This window comes from Protomyctophum bolini (assembly GCF_963924005.1).
Source record: "Protomyctophum bolini genome assembly, chromosome: 14".
In the NCBI taxonomy this organism is placed as follows: Eukaryota; Metazoa; Chordata; class Actinopteri; order Myctophiformes; family Myctophidae; genus Protomyctophum; species Protomyctophum bolini.
The window spans coordinates 4,868,778-4,888,366 of NC_137875.1; the positions used below are offsets into that span (position 1 = coordinate 4,868,778).

Sequence of the window (19,589 nt, forward strand, 5' to 3'; positions counted from 1 at the left end):
AAGTCGACATAAAATGCAATAGCAAAAAGATTATTCAGGTTTTAAATTCAAATATAGCAAAAATAGACGATCTACAAGCTCAAAGCGCATTGCATTGAGAGCTTGTAGATCGGCTATTTTTGCTACGACAGTAATATGCACTGTGGCCCCTCTGGAGTGAGTGATGTGGAAATATAGTGGCCCCTCTCTCCATCGTCAAAGTTGCCCACCCCTGTGTTAGAATGAGGGCGCACACGTGCATGAATTACTCACACATACAAAGCCACATTAAGAATGTTATTCAGAAAGCATGTTGTTTAGAGTACTGATGCTATATGTTTGATGTTTAACCCATTTAGACCAGAGGACGACATTTAAAAAAATGTCTTCTAAATCATGAACATTTTCTGAAAAGAAAACCTGTTTCTATATCAGTGGTTCTCAATATGTCATGTCAAGGACCCCAAAAAAGGTATTTGGTTGCCGGCCCCCCATTTGAAAATATGTTGTTCCAGGGAATATATATTCAAATATGTACGCCACATTTTCACGATTAAAAAAAAATAGCAGACCTGCAAGCTTGTATGTAGATCTGCTATTTTTCCATAGCTAAAGTATAACATGATGCTTCAAACACCAAAAGGGGATCCCGCCCAGAATGGGTTAACACTTCAAATCCTTCAGAAAGGTAGCATGAAACCACGACAGGCTAAAAAAACCAATCATGATACCGTCCCAAAACGAAGGACTGGACTAAATATGCTCTATCATTTCACTTTTCTAGACACCTAATACTCTTATTATGTGTATGAATATAATATATAGGTACTGTAGGTGCATTCATGGTTTCTATCCTGGTGACAAAAACTCAGAAGATTTGTTTGGAGTTTGGACACGTATTTGTAGCTTTTAATTTGAACCCATTTAGAGTTTTAGACCCAAGTTCGATTCTGCAAATATCTTCTAAAACATGACAGTTTTTCTGAAAAACCCTATGTTTCTATGTCAGTGGTTCTCAAACTATTTCATGGTCAAGGATTCATGTCATGTAATTGGCCGTCTGGACCCCCATCTCAAAATAGGTTGTTCCAGGGACCCCCCTAACCTAATTACTGTGTGTAATACCATTCTATGCCACCAGGGACCCTAGACTTTGGAGTTACCGGCCTTTAGGATATCAAAACAACACTTTTATTACTTTTACTACCCGTGTTCTGCTCTTTTTAATCACTTTTATTGTCTCTTGCAAACTCATAAACTTTTATTATCGTTTTGTGTTTGATGCTGTGAGAAGCGCTTTCCAACTCTAAAGAAAAGTGTTAAAGTGTTAAGTGTTAAAAAGCAACAAAACAAATAAAGCTTAGTTAGCTGGCCTGGCTGTCCCCCTAGGCCGGCCGGACCGTTTTTTTTTTATAATCTCATGTATGGCTGTGAAAAGTTAGCTGGCCACACTAAAGCATTCAGTGCGTCTAATTGTATAATGATCTGTTGCAACTGGCTCTCTGCGACACGTGAAAGGACACGCAGTCCTCGCAGGCATCACGGGACGACGGTCATACTATAGCACCTAGAAACACACAGCGACAATGACACAGCCCCGAGAAATGTAGCGCACATACCGTACCATGTGCAGCTTGCAGAGAGACATGCGCAGAGAACATGCGAACGCACGCAGGCACGCAAACACACGCAGGCACGCACACACACACACACACAGTCACACACACAGGCTGCATGTTCATGACTAAAATTATAATGTAATGATGATGGTAATAATAATACATTTCTTTTTTCTGAATATTGTAATCGCAATTATCTATAATGATTATCAGTGGGGGGAAATGACTTAATATTTGAATGCTCCTTGATACTATTTGCTACTTCTTCTTTTTTTATTACTGTATGCAATGGTGTCTGTAATATTATTATTGTTGTTCCTCAAGAGAGCCTAATGGCTGGAGAAATGTGTCCTCCAATGTTCTAGATTGTATGTACAGTATATATGTTCACGGTCAAGGAGACAAGGGCAAAGGCGCAACAGCAGCTGCCAAATAAAATGTTGGAATAATTGCCATCTTTCTTTTTAACCCATTTTGTGCAGGAGGAACCCCTTTTGGTGTTTCAAGCATTATGTTATAGGCTACTTTACCTACTGAAAAATAGCAGATCTACAAGCTCATAGCGCTGCACCGAGTCCCGCGCTACGAGCTTGTGGGTCTGCTATTTTTGAAAAATCGTGAAAACACGGCACAAATCTTTGAATATATATTCTTTCACCGCGAACGTTTTTTAACTCAAATCTTTGCTTCTGGGGGGGGGGGGGGGGGGGGTGTCCCTGGAACAACATATTCTCAGATCGGCGGCCAAATCCAGATAATTCTGGGGCTCCTTGACATGAAATAGAACCACACTGACATACTGTAGAAACATAGGGTTTTTCATATAAAAACCGTCACGATTTAGAAGACATCTTGTTAGAATTGAGTCGAGATATTATAGACACAGGTCTAAAACGGGTTAAACTAAAACCATGACCAACCCTATATATGTAACAACATGCCACCCCATCCTACTGCCCTACCCTGTGTACCCTATGTAACAACATGCCACCCATCCTACTGCCCTACCCTGTGTACCCTATGTAACAACATGCCACCCATCCTACTGCCCTACCCTGTGTACCCTATGTAACAACATGCCACCCATCCTACTGCCCTACCCTGCACTCACACAATGAGGTCTCCCTGGTCGGTGGCGTTGTTCAGCTTGTATACATCCAACCCTACACAACATGCTACCCATCCCTGCACTCACAATGAGGTCTCCCTGGTCGCCCTGGTCGGTGGCGTTGTTCAGCTTGTACATCCAGTAGCTCTTGGCCGTGATGAAGAAGTTCCAGGGCAGCAGCGACCCGATGCCCATCAGGAAGAAGATGATGTACACCAGACAGTGGGAGTCCCGCGGGACCTGGCGCGCGTGCAGCGAGACCTGGGCCGCGTGCAGCGGGACCTGGGCCGCGTGGCGCTGCTTGGACACGAGTGGGGCTCTGTCGCCGGAAGGCATCTGGTCATCGTCCTCGTGCTCCTCTCCCTCCTCCGCTTCAGAACAGTCACAGTTGATGGATGCGGCGGTGGGCACAGAGGGAGAGTGACTGACGCTGGGCAGCAGGGGCTCTGTGCCGTCCATGCTCCCACGTAGCACTCACAGCAACAAGGTGCTGGGAGCAGGAAAGAGGGCGGGGAGGTACAGGGGGAAGGGAGGGCAGAGGGGAGGGAGGGAGGGAGAGGGGGAAGGGAGGGAGGGAGAGGGGGAAGGGAGGGCAGAGAGGGGAGGGAGGGATAGGGGGAAGGGAGGGCAGAGAGGGGAGGGAGAGAGAGGGGGAAGGGAGGGCAGAGAGGGGAGGGAGGGAGAGCAGAGGGAGCGAAGTGGACCAGTACTGGGGTCGGGAAAAGGGTTGGAGTTGGAATTGGAATGGAAGGAAATAATTTGATGCAGTGGTGAAATAAGTTGGTATTGGAGTCTGGAACACAGACGGACTTACTTTTTAGAAATAGAGGAATGGAAGCGCTGCAGGGATCTGTTAGTAGTGGCTCTTAGATAGGTGCTCTTTGGTGATACAGGTAAACAGGACTTACTTTTTAGCTGTCAATGTCAAAAAAGCATGTTTGTATTGGAGATTTGGACACAGAGCCACAGACTAGACTTACTTTTAGCTGTCAAAAACAGGCATAATTATCCATGGCTGGTAGTCTTAGTGGTGGTGGTTTCTGCAGTGGTGGTGGTGGTGGTGGGGCGTCCAGGTCCTGCTAGGCTAATGGATACAAGGCAAATACTAGTCATCACTCAGCACACACAGCCTGGAACTCACCTATGCTTTTTATGGCATAGTTTCTCCCGGCAGGATCCGCCGGGAGAAACTATGCGCAGCTGCGCGACATGAGAGATGAGGCTAATTACTTAGAGCGACAGAGAGAGAGGAGCGTGTGTATGTCAATTTAACAGAGGTGCAGACGAGTCGATCAGAAATCAGCAGAGAATGAGCAATGTTTGCGCTACTCTATGCCGAATTGAAGTGGACTTTTTTTTCTCCTCCCTGGAAATAAAAACGTCTGGGTTTCCGAGGCTACAGCCCACACACACACACACACACACACACACACACAGGCCTAGCGGCAGTAGAAAGCTTTCGTCTCTAGTTGTGGATGGTCACATCTTCCACACATATCCCTGTATGTCGCTCACATGATCCATATCGCCTCTTGAGAACAAAGACATCCGTGTAACGGAAAGCAATGTCTTTTTGATCAGCTTTGAGAGAGAGAGAGAGAGGGATGACGCAGAAGAAGGTTGTGTATAATGTCATGTACCCAAACACATTTATCCAATAATAAAAGCACCTTGTGATTCCGAATGACATGGAAAGGGAACACACAATCTATCTACCTCACAATCAACCTTGTGCGTATCGAACAGCAGTGCGTTATGGCACAGGTCAGGACAGACATATCTGCCCTAGGGCACAGGACAGGACAGACATATCTGCCCTAGACATCTTTTTGTCTAGGGCTTTCTGTTCGGTTGGTGCACAGATCATGTCACTGTTGCCAGAGTTCGTGAGAGAAATAAGCAACCACGTCTTTTATACGTCAACAACCTACACAGTATACACTACTATTAGAAAATAGACTGCTGGACACTCAGGCATGAGGGAAGCATATGAGTTCAAGTCCGTTGCTCTCCCCAGGTTGGCGGAGGGTGTGTGTAGAGCCCAGGATCACATTAGATAAAATGACACAGGGTACGAAAGTTCAAATGTTGGGCTAATATACAAACAATAATCAACTCCAAAGAGGTGTGAATCTGATATGTAACTTATGTTGCGTTTCAGATTGCCATGGATAATAACAATAATAATCAACTCCAAAGAGGTGTGTGAATCTCATATGTAACTTATGTTGCGTTTCAGATTGCCATGGATAATAACAATAATAATAATAATAATCAACTCCAAAGAGGTGTGAATCTGATATGTAACTTATGTTGCATTTCAGATTGCCATGGATAATAACAATAATAATCAACTCCAAAGAGGTGTGTGAATCTGATATGTAACTTATGTTGCGTTTCAGATTGCCATGGACAGAAATGGGATTAGAAATAATAGGATTTCAATAAAGCACTACCCTTTTTTTTTCTTTTTGCACACTGGTTTTCTTATTTCCACAAGGAAGTTAAATCAGCATAGTAGTAGGTTTGTAAAGAGTTAAATCAGCATATTGGTAGGTTTGCAAAGAGCTGACGCTGCATCCTTACAGCAGTGCCACTACTGTCTGCCAGCCAGGCATCATGTGTTGTCACTCATCATAATCACATGGGGTCCAATCATGATTCATGATCATAATACTGAATTAAACGACAGCTCAGAAAGCGCTGTCTCTGGTTTTACCATTATAGCCACAATGCCAATCTATCTATCCCAAATATGGAATATAAATATATAATCGCTAATTGTCTATCAAGTTTAGCACTTGGTAGACAATTAGCAGTGTTCCATATAGGCTAGTAACTAATACCTAGACAATCAACACAATATGCTGTTTTATCTTACTGCATAGCTCTGGTCCATAGCTGACCAGACGAGCTACTTAATCACTGCAGTGAATGCAGTGTCTCTCAAGTTTTCAGTACATGTGATTTGTCTTCTGCAATTGTGACTTTATTACACACGTCTGACACTTATAAGTGCCAAGAAGAGATCAGCTACTATAAAATCAGAAATTAAGGGCAACATATATTTTAACTGTAGACATAACATGATTTCAATAAACCATAACAGCTCTTACCGTATAGTTGAATCTGTTGCATCTGGTGTGTATTTGTGTTGTTTCTGGTGAACTTTAGTAGTAAAGTCTCCTCAAGGATCTGGTTTTGGTCCAGAGCTGTTGCTGCTCGCGTCGCGTCGCTTTGATCAGCTGACCACCACAACACAACACAACACAACGTCTTCTTCTTCTTGTTGTTGATTTCCGGCAGTGTGGACGCCGCGAGGCGTATTTACTGCCCTCCACTGGTGATGTATTCACCAACTGAAAAAGGACTCCTCTCCTGCCTCTGCCATCCTTAAGAATAGGGATTGTCTTTCGTTTCTGCGCGGTAGTTACTATACACTTTAAGAAAATACGTTTCGCTTTCACCGTTTCTGGCTTTCCACAGCTAGAGCCCTGTGTCCACAGTCGTGCTTCCCTATGAGAAACAGGTTCTTGTTAAAGCCACAGTACAGTCAGTGCCCCAGCCTCGAGTACTCTGCACAACATGGACCCTCTTGTAAACAAGTGTAATGCTTAAGTGGGTCGTCCACTCAGTCTTTGTATTGAGTTTGTGCTTGAAATGTACTGTAATTCTGCAAACTGTTAATAAACATTTCAGTCAATCAATCAAAACACCGCTGCAGTGAAATAATAAGACTGGAATCAATTCACTTTCGCATACTGGTCTGAATACAGAGCGGATACGGAAGCGGTGCGTGCACGTAGGTGGCTGTGGCTGCGCACATATTTTCCGGATGCAGTGATACAGTGGGCGGGCTTTGGACCGGATTAGCCGCACTGAGCAGTAAATATTGAAATTGTGCGATCGCCCATAGCCTGTCCAAAAAAAACTGATTTACAAGCTATAAGCATTTAAACTCAGCAAAATGCATGGGTAAAAGTTAACATTCTAAGAGTTCCCAACCATATCTTGCATTTAATAATAATGTGGATGTATTTAAAATCTAAATTCATCATTGTTGTCATGAGTCAGTTAACACATTAAGATCATACCGCCCTCTGGTGGAGTAGAGGGATCAACACACTCACGCGCGACTAGCTCGTGCAGTGTAGGTGGAAATACAGTGTAGTGAATACATTTTACTGTGTTTCTCAAACCTTTTCATTTCCAAGGACCCCCGTAAGAGTGTACGCCTACACAAACACGTGCTATTGCCCATATAGGCCTAATTAATTGACAGTGGTCATTGACCGATTTGAAAAATATTTGGGTCGAGATCCAATATGGCTTGCATAATATCGGAGATGTGATCATATCTTTCGTATATCATTAGAAACATTGTACAGTATGTCCAGAACGAATACTGGACAACTCACCCCAGTGCTTGCCCTTTTTTCTTTTGTACTTATAGGCTGTCTGCTGCCATGAAAGTTTATAGTTAGAGAAATTCAAAGTCCAGCCGTCTGCTGTCCAGCCTCTCCCACCCCTCACTGGGGAACATTCTGGGAGGAAAACAGAAACGGGGTGAGTTGTCTTGTTGTTACCTCCAGAACGCATGCTGATCATTACGCTTTCCCTGAAGAAAAGAGCAGTGGTGTCTGTGTCTGGTGAAGTAATAATAATAATAATAAACTTTATTTGTATAGCACCTTTCATACATAAATGTAGCGCAAAGTGCTTCACAGGGCAAAAATAGAATACAATAAAACATAAGTAGTAAAAATGATAAAACAATGGCAAAGAACAACATTGAATATAAGAACATAAAATAAATAAAAATAAATAAAAACAAATAAAATAATAATAAAATAATAATAAAAACACCACATGCAGCAAATTAAAACTCAATTAAAAGCAATGTTGTAGAAGTAGTGAAGTACTCTACTGCACTTCAGTGGCATTTCCAGGAATTACAGTTTGAGCAGATGATGTGTATTGTACCACTGCTGTACTTTCCAATTTTAACTACAACTACATTTATTACATTTAAATATTTGATGTACAAATTGCAAAGTACATTCTTTATAAACATATAGACATTTTCCATAAAAGATTAAAAAAAATGTTTCTCACATTTAAAAGACATCGATAATAGTGAAAATAGCATACCGGTACTATACAAGCTCACAACATGCACATCACAACACATTGTGAACTAGTAGATCTGCTATTTTTTACTATATTTGAAATATAATGCACTTTTCCCCTTGCTGGAAACGTGACCCCTCTATCACATGAAACTATTTTTTGGGCGTAGTGATATGGACACAAAAAACATAGTTCTGTGTGATAGAGGGGTCGAAAGTTGCACTAATATTTTTTAAATAGGTCAACAATACAAATGACGCTAGTTTTGTGAATTCATTTACTTTTAATGCGTGGCCCCAGTGCCCCTCACAAAATTACCGGAACTACTTAATATTTCACCAAAACCAGAGCAGAATGAACTCCCACCACGGGACTCGGGCAATCAATTAATACAGTTCTAACCACTATATTAATGGCAAGTATTTCATATACAGCTTAAGTTAAAAAAAAATCTGAACTATCCATTTAAGATGGTGTTAATTAGCGCTATATTCAGATAGTAATCATTGCTGTGGATCTCCTGTCAATTTGGTAAAAAATAAAATAACTTTCCTTTTAGTAAAGAGTTGGAGACTGTTGATGAGCAAATTCTCTATACAGCAATAATAACCATTGGAATATATACTTAAACTTAAATGTAAAAAAATATATATATAAAATAAACATATACATACTGTAACCTACTTACTTACATCACCTTATTATTTGACCCATAGAGCATCTTTCGATAGAGGGAATTATTTACAGGTACGTGTACTACGTGTACAGTATGTGTTTGCTATTATCCTATTATCCTATTTTTTCGTTACCATTGTCGCAATGTTGCTTGCTCTGGGTGGATCTTTGTTGGTTGTAAAGTGTCTTGAGACAACTTGTTGTGATTTGACACTATAATAAAATTGAATTGAATTGAATCCTAGCCCTGCAGTCCCCAAACAACAGATCACATAACAATAGGCCTACAGAAATGCACAACATTTGGCTTGTAAACGACCAGAATACCAGATCATAGATTTGTTTTACCTGATCTGACATCATTAACCCACACCCTCTCCTGTAATATTGCTTACCGGTAATTCAACTATGGTGACACGGCACTCCATTAATCACTCATCATGTTTATCTGTCTTTGTCTCAAGTGTTCCAGTAATCCATCAGCATTTTATCCTTGATGTTTCCGTGAGAAGCATTCGCATCAAATCAAGTTTAGCCTGTAGGCCAGGGGGTGTGTGGGTGACGTGTGCGTGTGCGTGTGCGTGTGTCCTCCCCATTATCACGGTACATCTGCATGCCGTGTACCACCAGAGGGGGGGTTTCCCAGTGAGAAGTATTCGCATCAAATCAAGTTTAGCCTGTAGTGTGTGTGTGTGTGTGTGTGTGAGTGTGTCCTCCCCATTATCACGGTACATCGGCATGCCTTGGTCTTTCTCATCAAAAGAGAATACCTGTTCAGTTTACAGCCACAAGCTACCTTGCCAAAGTAGGTTAGTGGTTATAGCTGGAAGAATGTGTTTTGATGAAAGTGTTCATCAGAGCTGTGATTACTACTCTAAAGCTGTCGTATGCATGAATGGAACGGAATTTGGAATGCAACACATATTTATGATTGACGAATGAGGAATGTGGATTATTTGGTTCTCTCTCTCTCTCTCTCTCTGAGAGCTGTGGAGGTGTGTGTGTGTGTGTGTGTGTGTGTGTGTGTGTGTGTGTGTGTGGGTCATACTGATGTCATTCACAGTTCACCTCTCCACTCTCCCATATTGTTGAACACTTAATGCAAGTAGAAGCAGTCAGTCAGTCACACACTACATAATGCTACCAAATGAAGCACCGTCAGTGCTGCAGTGTATAGTGGAAAGAAGGTGAGAAATGTGTGATATATTTTGTTATATGTAGCCATTAATACTTTATGAAAGGAGAAAGCTTGTCAAGAGCGTCAGTTTGATAATAACCGGCCCTGGACAACAGATTCATGGAGTGTATATATATATATATATGTGGTGTGGTCAGACAGTGACATAATTAAAGTCAACGGCATGCGAGGGACCTGCAGTGAAAACAACAGAATGCATGTTATCTGTTCAGAAAGGCTAACATGTCATTGTTCTGACCTCCCGTTAGTCAGTCGTCCCACTAGTAAAGTACCATGAAGGCTGTCTACAGTGCCACTAGTAAAGTACCATGAAGGCTGTCTACAGTATGTAACACTGTCTGGTACTGGTACCATTACTTTATACAGTGTTCTGGTCTATTCTATGTAACACTGTCTGGTACTGGTACCATTACTTTATACAGTGTTCTGCTCTATAAAGGCTGAGCTATAATTCCAGCTGACATCTTTAAGAGATTCCTGTCTAGATTTATCATGATGTTTGTCAGATTTCAATTCAGACAATAGATTTTTAATTTCAGATACATTGGTGAATAAAAATTCAAATTTGCATTATAATTTGTTCTGCATGATATCATTTTTAATAATTGATCCAGATAGATGACCGTTTGCAGGCAACATGTCATTTCTTATGGTATCAACTTTACTTGAAAATAATGGTGAAATAATTGTCGAAATAATCAGCAAATTCTTGGGTCTTGGTGATTCAATAAATGATGGTGTTTTGCTCATTTTATCTCTACCGGTGATTTGATTGAGAGAGAATACTCCAGCGTTTTTTACCATCATGTATAATTTCTTCAATTCTAGATTGGTAGTTTAGGCTTTTTTCTGTTTATTTAATGTGGTCACTTTGTCTCTTAAAGAGCGATATGCTAGCCAGTCCTCTGATCTACCTGAATCTACAGAAACTATTTTACCTTCATCTCTATCTTTCATCAAGCTTCTCAGCGTTGTCAGCTTTTCATCTACTATTTTCAATATGCTTTGAAAAGTAATTATGAAAGTTTAAATTCTGTTGAAACATTGTAACAATACAAATGTTCTCTCATGGGGTCTATGCTGTCACAGACGGGGGTCCAAAAACAAATAGATCATTTTGGGGCGATATGCTAGCCAGTCCTCTGATCTACCTGAATCTACAGAAACTATTTGACCTTCATCTCTATCTTTCATCATCAGGAGATGTGATGACTGCTGTCAAGCTGTCATATGCAGGCGTGGGATGGTAAAGCATGCTTGCATGGAATGCAGAGCATGTTCTAAATGTCTGCCAGCCTTGCCCAGGTGAAAAGAAAAAAAAAAGGTTACGGGTAGGCGGTAGCCAGGTAGTGTACAGTATATAAGATCCTGCTTGCCACAGCATGACACACATCTTCTAAGATGGATACTGCTGCCATGTTCCTGCTCGTCCTCTTCTGCCTGTGTTCAGCCGACACCGACCTGCCGTTCCAGTTGAGCATCAACCACCTCGAGATCCAAGGACCGTTGGAGGTGAACCTCAACGGCCACAACGACCACATCACAGGTAAGCATGCTGGAGAGGCTGTTACTTCTAGACCACGAGGTTCTAGTGCTGCTTTTTGATTATTAATTAATTTAAAAAAAAAATATATATAGTGGGTTTAATTATTAAATTTATTATTAACCCTTATGCCTTGCTATTTTAATGATTTTACATAGGCCTACTAATATTCTCATATATCCTCTTCTGCCAGAAGTAGGCTACAAAGTAATGTATACATAAGCATGAGATTTGCAGATCTTAAAGCTCACAACGAGGGGCGGCATGATATGATGCATTGTGAATTTACGAGTTTGACTTTGGAAATTGAATATTATTCACTGGTGCGCAACACCTCAGAGTGTCAGACAATTGCTCGTTAATAGATTGACTGATTCCACCTGCTGCCTGCACAGCGCTAAACATTGCCCATAGGCTATACAAACGTATGAAAAAGAGGAATTAGAAACAGTGAAAACAGGCCGTTTATAGAGGAATATGGACAGTAAACCCACCCAAGAAGACAAAGCACTTTGACGAGGTCCATGCGTGCAGACGGTGCAGTGCACACTGCACAGTGCACACTGTGCAGTGCACACTGCGCAGTCAGACCTGCATGCCTGAGAGGGACAGTCAGACAGCGCAGCGCGGTGTCTGTGCTGCCTATCTTTATAGCCTATACTAATATATTCTACACTACACCATTAGGGTAACAAGACAACTCACCCTTTTTACTCTTTTTGGTGAGTTGTCCGGACAACTCAGATCTATAAAGAACTACACACATCATATTGGATTATTATCATCTTTACTGTGCTATTATTGCCATTTGCCAACATCAGCAGTAGTGCTACAAAACAAAACATTGGATAGGGCAGGGGTGGGAAACTTTGATGATGGAGAGGGCCACTATATTTCAAACTCACTCCAGAGGGCCACAATGCATATAGTCAAAGGCAGCTGATCTACAAGCTCAAAACGTGTCGCAGTGCAATGCATTTTGAGCTTGTAGATCTGCTTTTTTTGCTATTTTTTAAAATTGGAATGCGGAAAAGTAATCTTTTTTTTATTTAATTTAAAATACATTAACTTTATGATTATGAACTGAAATGCAAATATTGGACATAAAAAAAGTCACTAAGCTATTATTAACACATCAGACTGAAGTAATTAAAGCGGGTTTGGAATTGCAGACGAGGACGTATTCTGTGTTACCCGGGCCTCGTCTGGACACCACATCCGTTTGTTTCTTTTCTCCGTTTGTTTGACCTAATGTGATTGTGTGTATTTATCAATTAATTCATTAATTAATTAACATTAATGAATTTTCAGAAAAGGACAACAAATCTAATGAGGTGGAAGCCCCGGGAGGAGGTTCTGCAGGTGAGATATAGGTTATAGATATTATATAACGTTATATTATTGCGACCATAGAAAACCTGCAAGTCAGTCCGTCCGTCACGCCTCGTGACACGCTCCATAAATGGCCAATACAGAATTAATTCCATATGTTGATCTGCCCAGCAGTCTGCCGTCACCCAGGCAGATGCGAGAGACGTTGCAAAATGACTTACTGTTGCTAAAAGAACACAATAGCGTGACCAGCCAATCAAATCATCGCTATGGGGTGATCAGCCAATCAAATCATCGTGTTTGTGTTCATACAAACAGACAAAGCTGGGCATGGGAGGGGCTAGCACCCCTCAGAAATCTCCATGAATTAAAGGCTTCATGGGGTGTGTAATTAAGTAATATTTTGGGTGAACTACTCCTTTAATTACTTTAATTAATCTCAGATAATAGATAATTGTTTTTGATGATGTACTTTACTGTACAGGTGATCCATATAATCCATAATGGAAGGCTTACTCACTCAACAGTGAAAGTGCATGAGAATTTACTGTATGACTGACTTAATGCGAATGTACTGATTTCAGCTCTTCTTGCTAAGCTGACCACCATAGAAACCAGGCTGACTGCTGCTGAAAGCCAAGTGCAGAGTAAGTATGTTTTATAAATATAATATATACTGACATATTATTAAGTATACATGTATAGAAGTAGGAATTGAAAAAATCCCAAAAGGTTCAATTAAATGGAGGACAAAGTACTCACATTTCCACTTTTTAATTGGCACACACTAATAAATAAACGCTCCCCACACGTCTCAAGATTTGCCATTGACAATGAAAGGGGAATTCAGGTCAAATGTCTGTGATGTGTTTTTCAGAAATGGCTGCCAAATTGAGTGCTAGCGAGAGCAACGTGAAAGACCTCCAAACAAGACTCGGCACCAGTGAGGTCCATGTTGCAGACCTCCAAACCAGACTCAGTACCAGTGAGGGCCAAGTTGAAGTTCTCCAGACCAGACTTAATGCTAGTGAGAGTCAAGGCTTTGAGACCAGACTCAACACCAGCAGTGAAGGTAATTTTATCTAGATGGTGTTCAGCGAATGCAAGTATAAATGTGTAGTGTTGAAAAGGGACTTACTTTGGGGTTAAATAGTCCGCACAATTTTATTTTATTTAAGCAATATTACAAGAGAGGGTGTGGGTTAACGTGATTATTGCCACAACAGTGATGCGGTAAGGAACGAGACAAAGTCGAGTTCCGCAAGCATAACTGAAAATATATTTTTTTTAATGACAGATGTAGTCACTACGATCACAAATGTCCCAATAAACTAGGTAGCCTAGCCACCGAGTTTGCTAGCGCTCTGGGAGAACAGAGCAGCTGAATTCTTTGTTTTTATTAGGTGGTGAATGGTGCTGGTTTAACCCACGGCTAGAAGGCTGTTTCAACCAATCAGATTGCTTCCTCGAAACGATCAGTTAAACACCAAACAAAGCCTTGAATTGACCACGACTCAACCCGTCATCAAATTATTGGAATGTGACAAAAACTGAAAAAAAAATCACACCCGTGTGAAGTGAAGGGCGCTCTTATCATACATCACATTCCGTGCTCAGCCAATCAAATCATCATCACAAATGTAATTCTGGCCAATCACGTTTGGCGTCTTCACTTTTCTGCCATCACATTTTATCCTCGGCCAATCAAATCATCACTATGGGGTGATCAGCCAATCAAATCATCGTGTTTGTGTTCACAAACAGACAAAGCTGGGCATAGGAGGGGCTTTCATTGATCTCAGAGAATAGATAACTTTTTTGATGATGCAATTTACTGTACAGTTGATCCATATAATCCATAATGGAAAGCTTACTCACTCAACAGTGAAAGTGCATGAGTATTTACTGTATGACTGACTTAATGCTAATGTACTGATTTCAGCTCTTCTTGCTCAGCTGACAAGCCAAGTGAACCAACTGTGGAGTAAGTATGTTTTATAAATATAATATATACCAACATATTAATAAGTATACATGTATAGAAGTAGGAATTGAAACAATCCCCAAAAGGTTCAATTAAATGGAGGACAAAGTACTCATATTTCCACTTGGCACACACTAATAAATAAACGCTTAGACGCTTAGTATGTTCATTCATATATTAATAATTATATATTAATTAAAGTATGATATACTAATATAAAATACTATATGTATGCTTAGTAAACATATTATGTTCAGTCTTCATTATGTATGAACTATGAAGACTGAACTATGCTGATCCATGACAGAATAATGTTAGAATATTATAATGTAGTGTTGCTGATCCATGACAGAACAATCAGAAAGGTAGTCTTCGAAAGAGAAAGAAGTGGCTGCACACACTGGTTTGATATAGCCACACACTGGTATAGCTAAAGAACACACACTGGTCTGATATAGCCACACACTGGTCTGGTATAGCCAAAGAACACACACTGGTATAGCCAAAGAACACACACTGGTATAGCCAAAGAACACACACTGGTATAGCCAAAGTGCCAAGAATGTATTGTAGGATGAAGAGAATACAGAATCCAACGTTTGGTCAGATAACTGACACACTTCAGGGTATGTGGAAAAACATTTCAAATGACCATATAGAGCCTGGGCTAGTCTTACAACCAATCACATTCTGACCCATATAGAGCCTGGGCTAGTCTTACAACCAATCACATTCTGACCCATATAGAGCCTGGGCTAGTCTTACAACCAATCACATTCTGACCCATATAGAGCCTGGGCTAGTCTTACAACCAATCACATTCTGACCCATATAGAGCCTGGGCTAGTCTTACAACCAATCACATTCTGACCCATATAGAGCCTGGGCTAGTCTTACAACCAATCACATTTTGATGAGCGCTGAGAGCAATCAGAGGGAAATACTAGCAGCCCTACTATACAGCCCTGGGGGACCCCGGTCAGGTTTAAGTGGATATTAATGAGTAATGTATAAATGTGTAAATATTGTCACACTCACAACATGTTACAATTAACCAAAGTAATGACTTTACCGTCTTCCACTATTACCGTCTTCCACTATTAAATGTCAGTGAGGATCTGACCATTAAGGTGAATGAAAGATTTAGGTTTACAGTTTTCTGGATCCCCAAGGACCCTGTTTTTGTTCTACACTATATATCTTTGCTGAAAATAGCAGATCTACAAGTGCACAACAGAACATGGCCCAGTTCAACACATTGCGAGAGATCTGCTATTTCTGCTCCAGAACAGAGTTACTATAGGTATAGGGTTCAAGTAATTCATAATAAATGATAATAAATCCTGTCTCTGTATTTGACAGACAGTAATATTCCATGGAGTATTGTTATGTTAGTGACCGTTTAGTTTTAATAGCCTATACTTTGTCTTGTGGAGCTTTACAACAAGATTGGTGTATTGGCTTAATATAATATTATGCTTTTATAATATTTAAAGTGTTTGATAATGCTCCTCCTGTGTTGACAGACAAATCGAAGGTGGCCTTCTCTGTTGGTTTGGGTAATTTTGGACAAGTTGGACCGTATAGTTCTTACATGACCACTCTGATCTACAAGAGAGTCTTCACTAACATCGGCAACGCCTACAATAATTCTACAGGTGATTAAACTACAATCCATCTATGTACACACATGTACTTAAAGTACTACAAGTAAAAAGTAGAAATGTTCCATTTCATGTTTTCAAATGTATAAAAATCTTTTGAAAATAGCTCACAATGCGTCGATGTGACGGATTGTGAGCTTGTAGATCTGCTATTTTCAAATGGCTGAAATGCATTAAAGGCTGAAGTGGTTACTGTATGTGTTGTAGTAATAATCTAAATCTACAAAGTAACTATAACTAAAGTTGTCAAATAAATGTAGTGGAGAAAAGTACAATATTTGGATCCGAGTAAAAGTAAAAGTATTGGAAATTGTTAATACTCAAGTAAACTACAAATACCAAAATGTTACTTAAGTATACAAAAAGTAAATGTACTTAGTTACCTTCCTCCACTGTGTGTTTCACATTGAAAGCAACAGTCCAGAGGAGATGAGGAAAGTAACCTCTTAACTCACACAACTTATAGATCTGACTTTTTTAATTAAGGTTTTTATTTTTATAATTGTATTTTTTAATTTCTATTAATGTAATGTGTTCTCTCATCCTGTGTTATCTCAGGGGTATTCTCTGCGCCGGTCCGAGGACTCTATCACTTCACATATGCTGCATATCACAGGCGGTCACAGAACTTCTGTGTCGCCATGTATAAGAATGAGCAGATACTCTTAGGTAACTGTGGAACCAATAGTGGAGGTGAAGAACAGATATCTAGTGGAATGATGGTAGAGCTGGAGGAGGGAGACACTGTTGACATGCGTTTACAGTCAGGGTCCAGGCTCAATGATAACTCATACAACCACAATGTGTTCAATGGTGTTCTGCTCTATTCTATGTAACACTGTCTGCTACTGGTACCATTACTTTATACAGTGTTCTGGTCTATTCTATGTAACACTGTCTGCTACTGGTACCATTACTTTATACAGTGTTCTGGTCTATTCTATGTAACACTGTCTGCTACTGGTACCATTACTTTATACAGTGTTCTGGTCTATTCTATGTAACACTGTCTGGTACTGGTACCATTACTTTATACAGTGTTCTGGTCTATTCTATGTAACACTGTCTGGTACTGGTACCATTACTTTATACAGTGTTCTGGTCTATTCTATGTAACACTGTCTGGTACTGGTACCATTACTTTATACAGTGTTCTGGTCTATTCTATGTAACACTGTCTGGTACTGGTACCATTACTTTATACAGTGTTCTGGTCTATTCTATGTAACACTGTCTGCTACTGGTACCATTACTTTATACAGTGTTCTGGTCTATTCTATGTAACACTGTCTGCTACTGGTACCATTACTTTATACAGTGTTCTGGTCTATTCTATGTAACACTGTCTGGTACTGGTACCATTACTTTATACAGTGTTCTGGTCTATGCTCTGTAACACTGTCTGGTACTGGTACCATTACTTTATACAGTGTTCTGGTCTATTCTATGTAACACTGTCTGGTACTGGTACCATTACTTTATACAGTGTTCTGGTCTATTCTATGTAACACTGTCTGCTACTGGTACCATTACTTTATACAGTGTTCTGGTCTATTCTATGTAACACTGTCTGGTACTGGTACCATTACTTTATACAGTGTTCTGGTCTATATCTGAGCTATAATTCCATCTGACATCTTTAAGAGTCTCCTGTCTAGATTATCATGATGTTTGTCAGATTTCAATTCAGACAATAGATTTTTAATTTCAGATACATTGGTGAATAAAAATTCAAATTTGCATTATAATTTGTTCTGCATGATATCATTTTTAATAATTGATCCAGATAGATGACCGTTTGCAGGCATGTCATTTCTTATGATATCAACTTTACTTATGAAATAATTGTCAAAAAAAACAGCACATTCTCGGGGCTCGGTGATGAAGCGTTCACCCGATTCAATAAATGTTTTGCTCATTTTATCTCTACCGGTGATTTGATTGAGAGAGGATACTCCAGCGTTTTTTACCATCATGTATAATTTCTACAATTCTAGATTGGTAGTTTAGGCTTTTTTCTGTTCATTTAATGTGGTCACTTTGTCTCTTAAAGAGCGATAAGCCAGCCAGTCCTCTGATCTACCTGAATCTACAGAAACTATTTTACCTTCATCTCTATCTTTCATCAAGCTTCTCAGCGTTGTCAGCTTTTCATCTACTATTTTCAATACGCTTTGAAAAATAATCTGAAATATTGTAACAATACAGATCTTCTCTCATGGGGTCTATGCTGTCACAGACGGGGGTCCACAGACAAATGGATCATTTTGGGGTCTATGCTGTCACAGACGGGGGTCCACAGACAAATGGATCATTTTGGGGTCTATGCTGTCACAGACGGGGGTCCACAGACAAATAGATCATTTTGGGGTCTATGCTGTCACAGACGGGGGTCCACAGACAAACAGATCATTTTGGGGTCCTTGACATGAAAATGTTTGAGAAGCATTAGGTTAAAGAGCCTCCATAATGTTCATATCCTTTTAGACCAAGTGTATATTGTACTGCAGGCTGTTTGCATTTCTGTCAAATAGTTTTCAATCAATCAAATAAATGAGAAAAGGGCATGTTGTGAGCTTTTACTTTCTGCTACTTTAACTAATGTTGTTAATTCTGAGCATTTTCCCTCCACATAATGACATGCCATTGCTACGTACACATACATACATACATACACGCACGTGTGTACACATACATGTACACATACATACACAGCTCTGCATAGGAGTGGCCAGCACCACTCAACAATTTGAGAACTACTTCTTCTATCACTTTGATTTGCTTGAACATTGCTTGAACAGTCAACAAACTGAACTGTGGGCCAATGCTGCCACCTGCTGGCTCATAACAGAAGTAACAGTTCTACTGTAAAAGGGTTGACAGGGTCGTCACGTCAGCTACAATTTACAGTGGAGTCATTTATCAGACGCTCTGAATCCAGAGAGACTTACAGTAAGGTTCAACACATGGTAATACATCAAATACATAAAGAATAGTCATCAATAATCATAAGTAAGCTAAGAACCTAACATCTGTCTAACAGTAGAATATTAAACTATGGTACAGTAACACAAAAGAGTGCTATGTCTACATAAACATGCCATCTACTCTCTAACAGGAGTATAAAGCATGTAAACACACATCAGTGAATGTGTGAAACACAATGACTGAACCCACAGAAGCTACCGGAGCACTTCCTTCAGAGAATTAATTAATTAGGTGCAGTTTGTTATAATGACAAACATTTATAAAACGTGAAATAATTGTCCAGTACTACTCAACTCCATCCCCAAAGGCAGTCTCCAAGTAAGGTCAATATAGTAGGCTAATAGTTAAACAAAAGGTGAAATAATTGTC

At 40.1% G+C, this 19,589-nt stretch overlaps 2 protein-coding genes across 2 annotated transcripts in view; one reads left to right on the forward strand and one right to left on the reverse strand.

Annotated features, from left to right (window-relative positions):
• The window catches only part of slc29a3 (solute carrier family 29 member 3), an 18,528-nt gene extending 12,575 nt beyond the window's left edge, over nucleotides 1-5,953 (reverse strand). Inside the window, exons 1-3 of the mRNA XM_080781598.1 lie at nucleotides 5,823-5,953; nucleotides 3,687-3,790; nucleotides 2,794-3,415 (exon numbers count right to left, since the gene is read on the reverse strand). Coding sequence (XP_080637724.1) covers nucleotides 2,794-3,165 — 372 coding nt within the window. The 5' untranslated portion in view covers nucleotides 3,166-3,415; nucleotides 3,687-3,790; nucleotides 5,823-5,953. The remainder of the gene's footprint in view (nucleotides 1-2,793; nucleotides 3,416-3,686; nucleotides 3,791-5,822) is intronic.
• A 7,219-nt stretch (nucleotides 5,954-13,172) lies between these two features.
• The window catches only part of LOC308328344 (uncharacterized protein), a gene marked incomplete at its 3' end in the record, with an annotated part of 33,319 nt that continues 26,902 nt past the window's right edge, over nucleotides 13,173-19,589 (forward strand). The window contains exons 1-3 of the mRNA XM_080782120.1: nucleotides 13,173-13,231; nucleotides 13,462-13,656; nucleotides 14,527-14,568. Of these exons, the coding sequence (XP_080638246.1) occupies nucleotides 13,464-13,656; nucleotides 14,527-14,568 (235 nt within the window). The 5' untranslated portion in view covers nucleotides 13,173-13,231; nucleotides 13,462-13,463. The remainder of the gene's footprint in view (nucleotides 13,232-13,461; nucleotides 13,657-14,526; nucleotides 14,569-19,589) is intronic.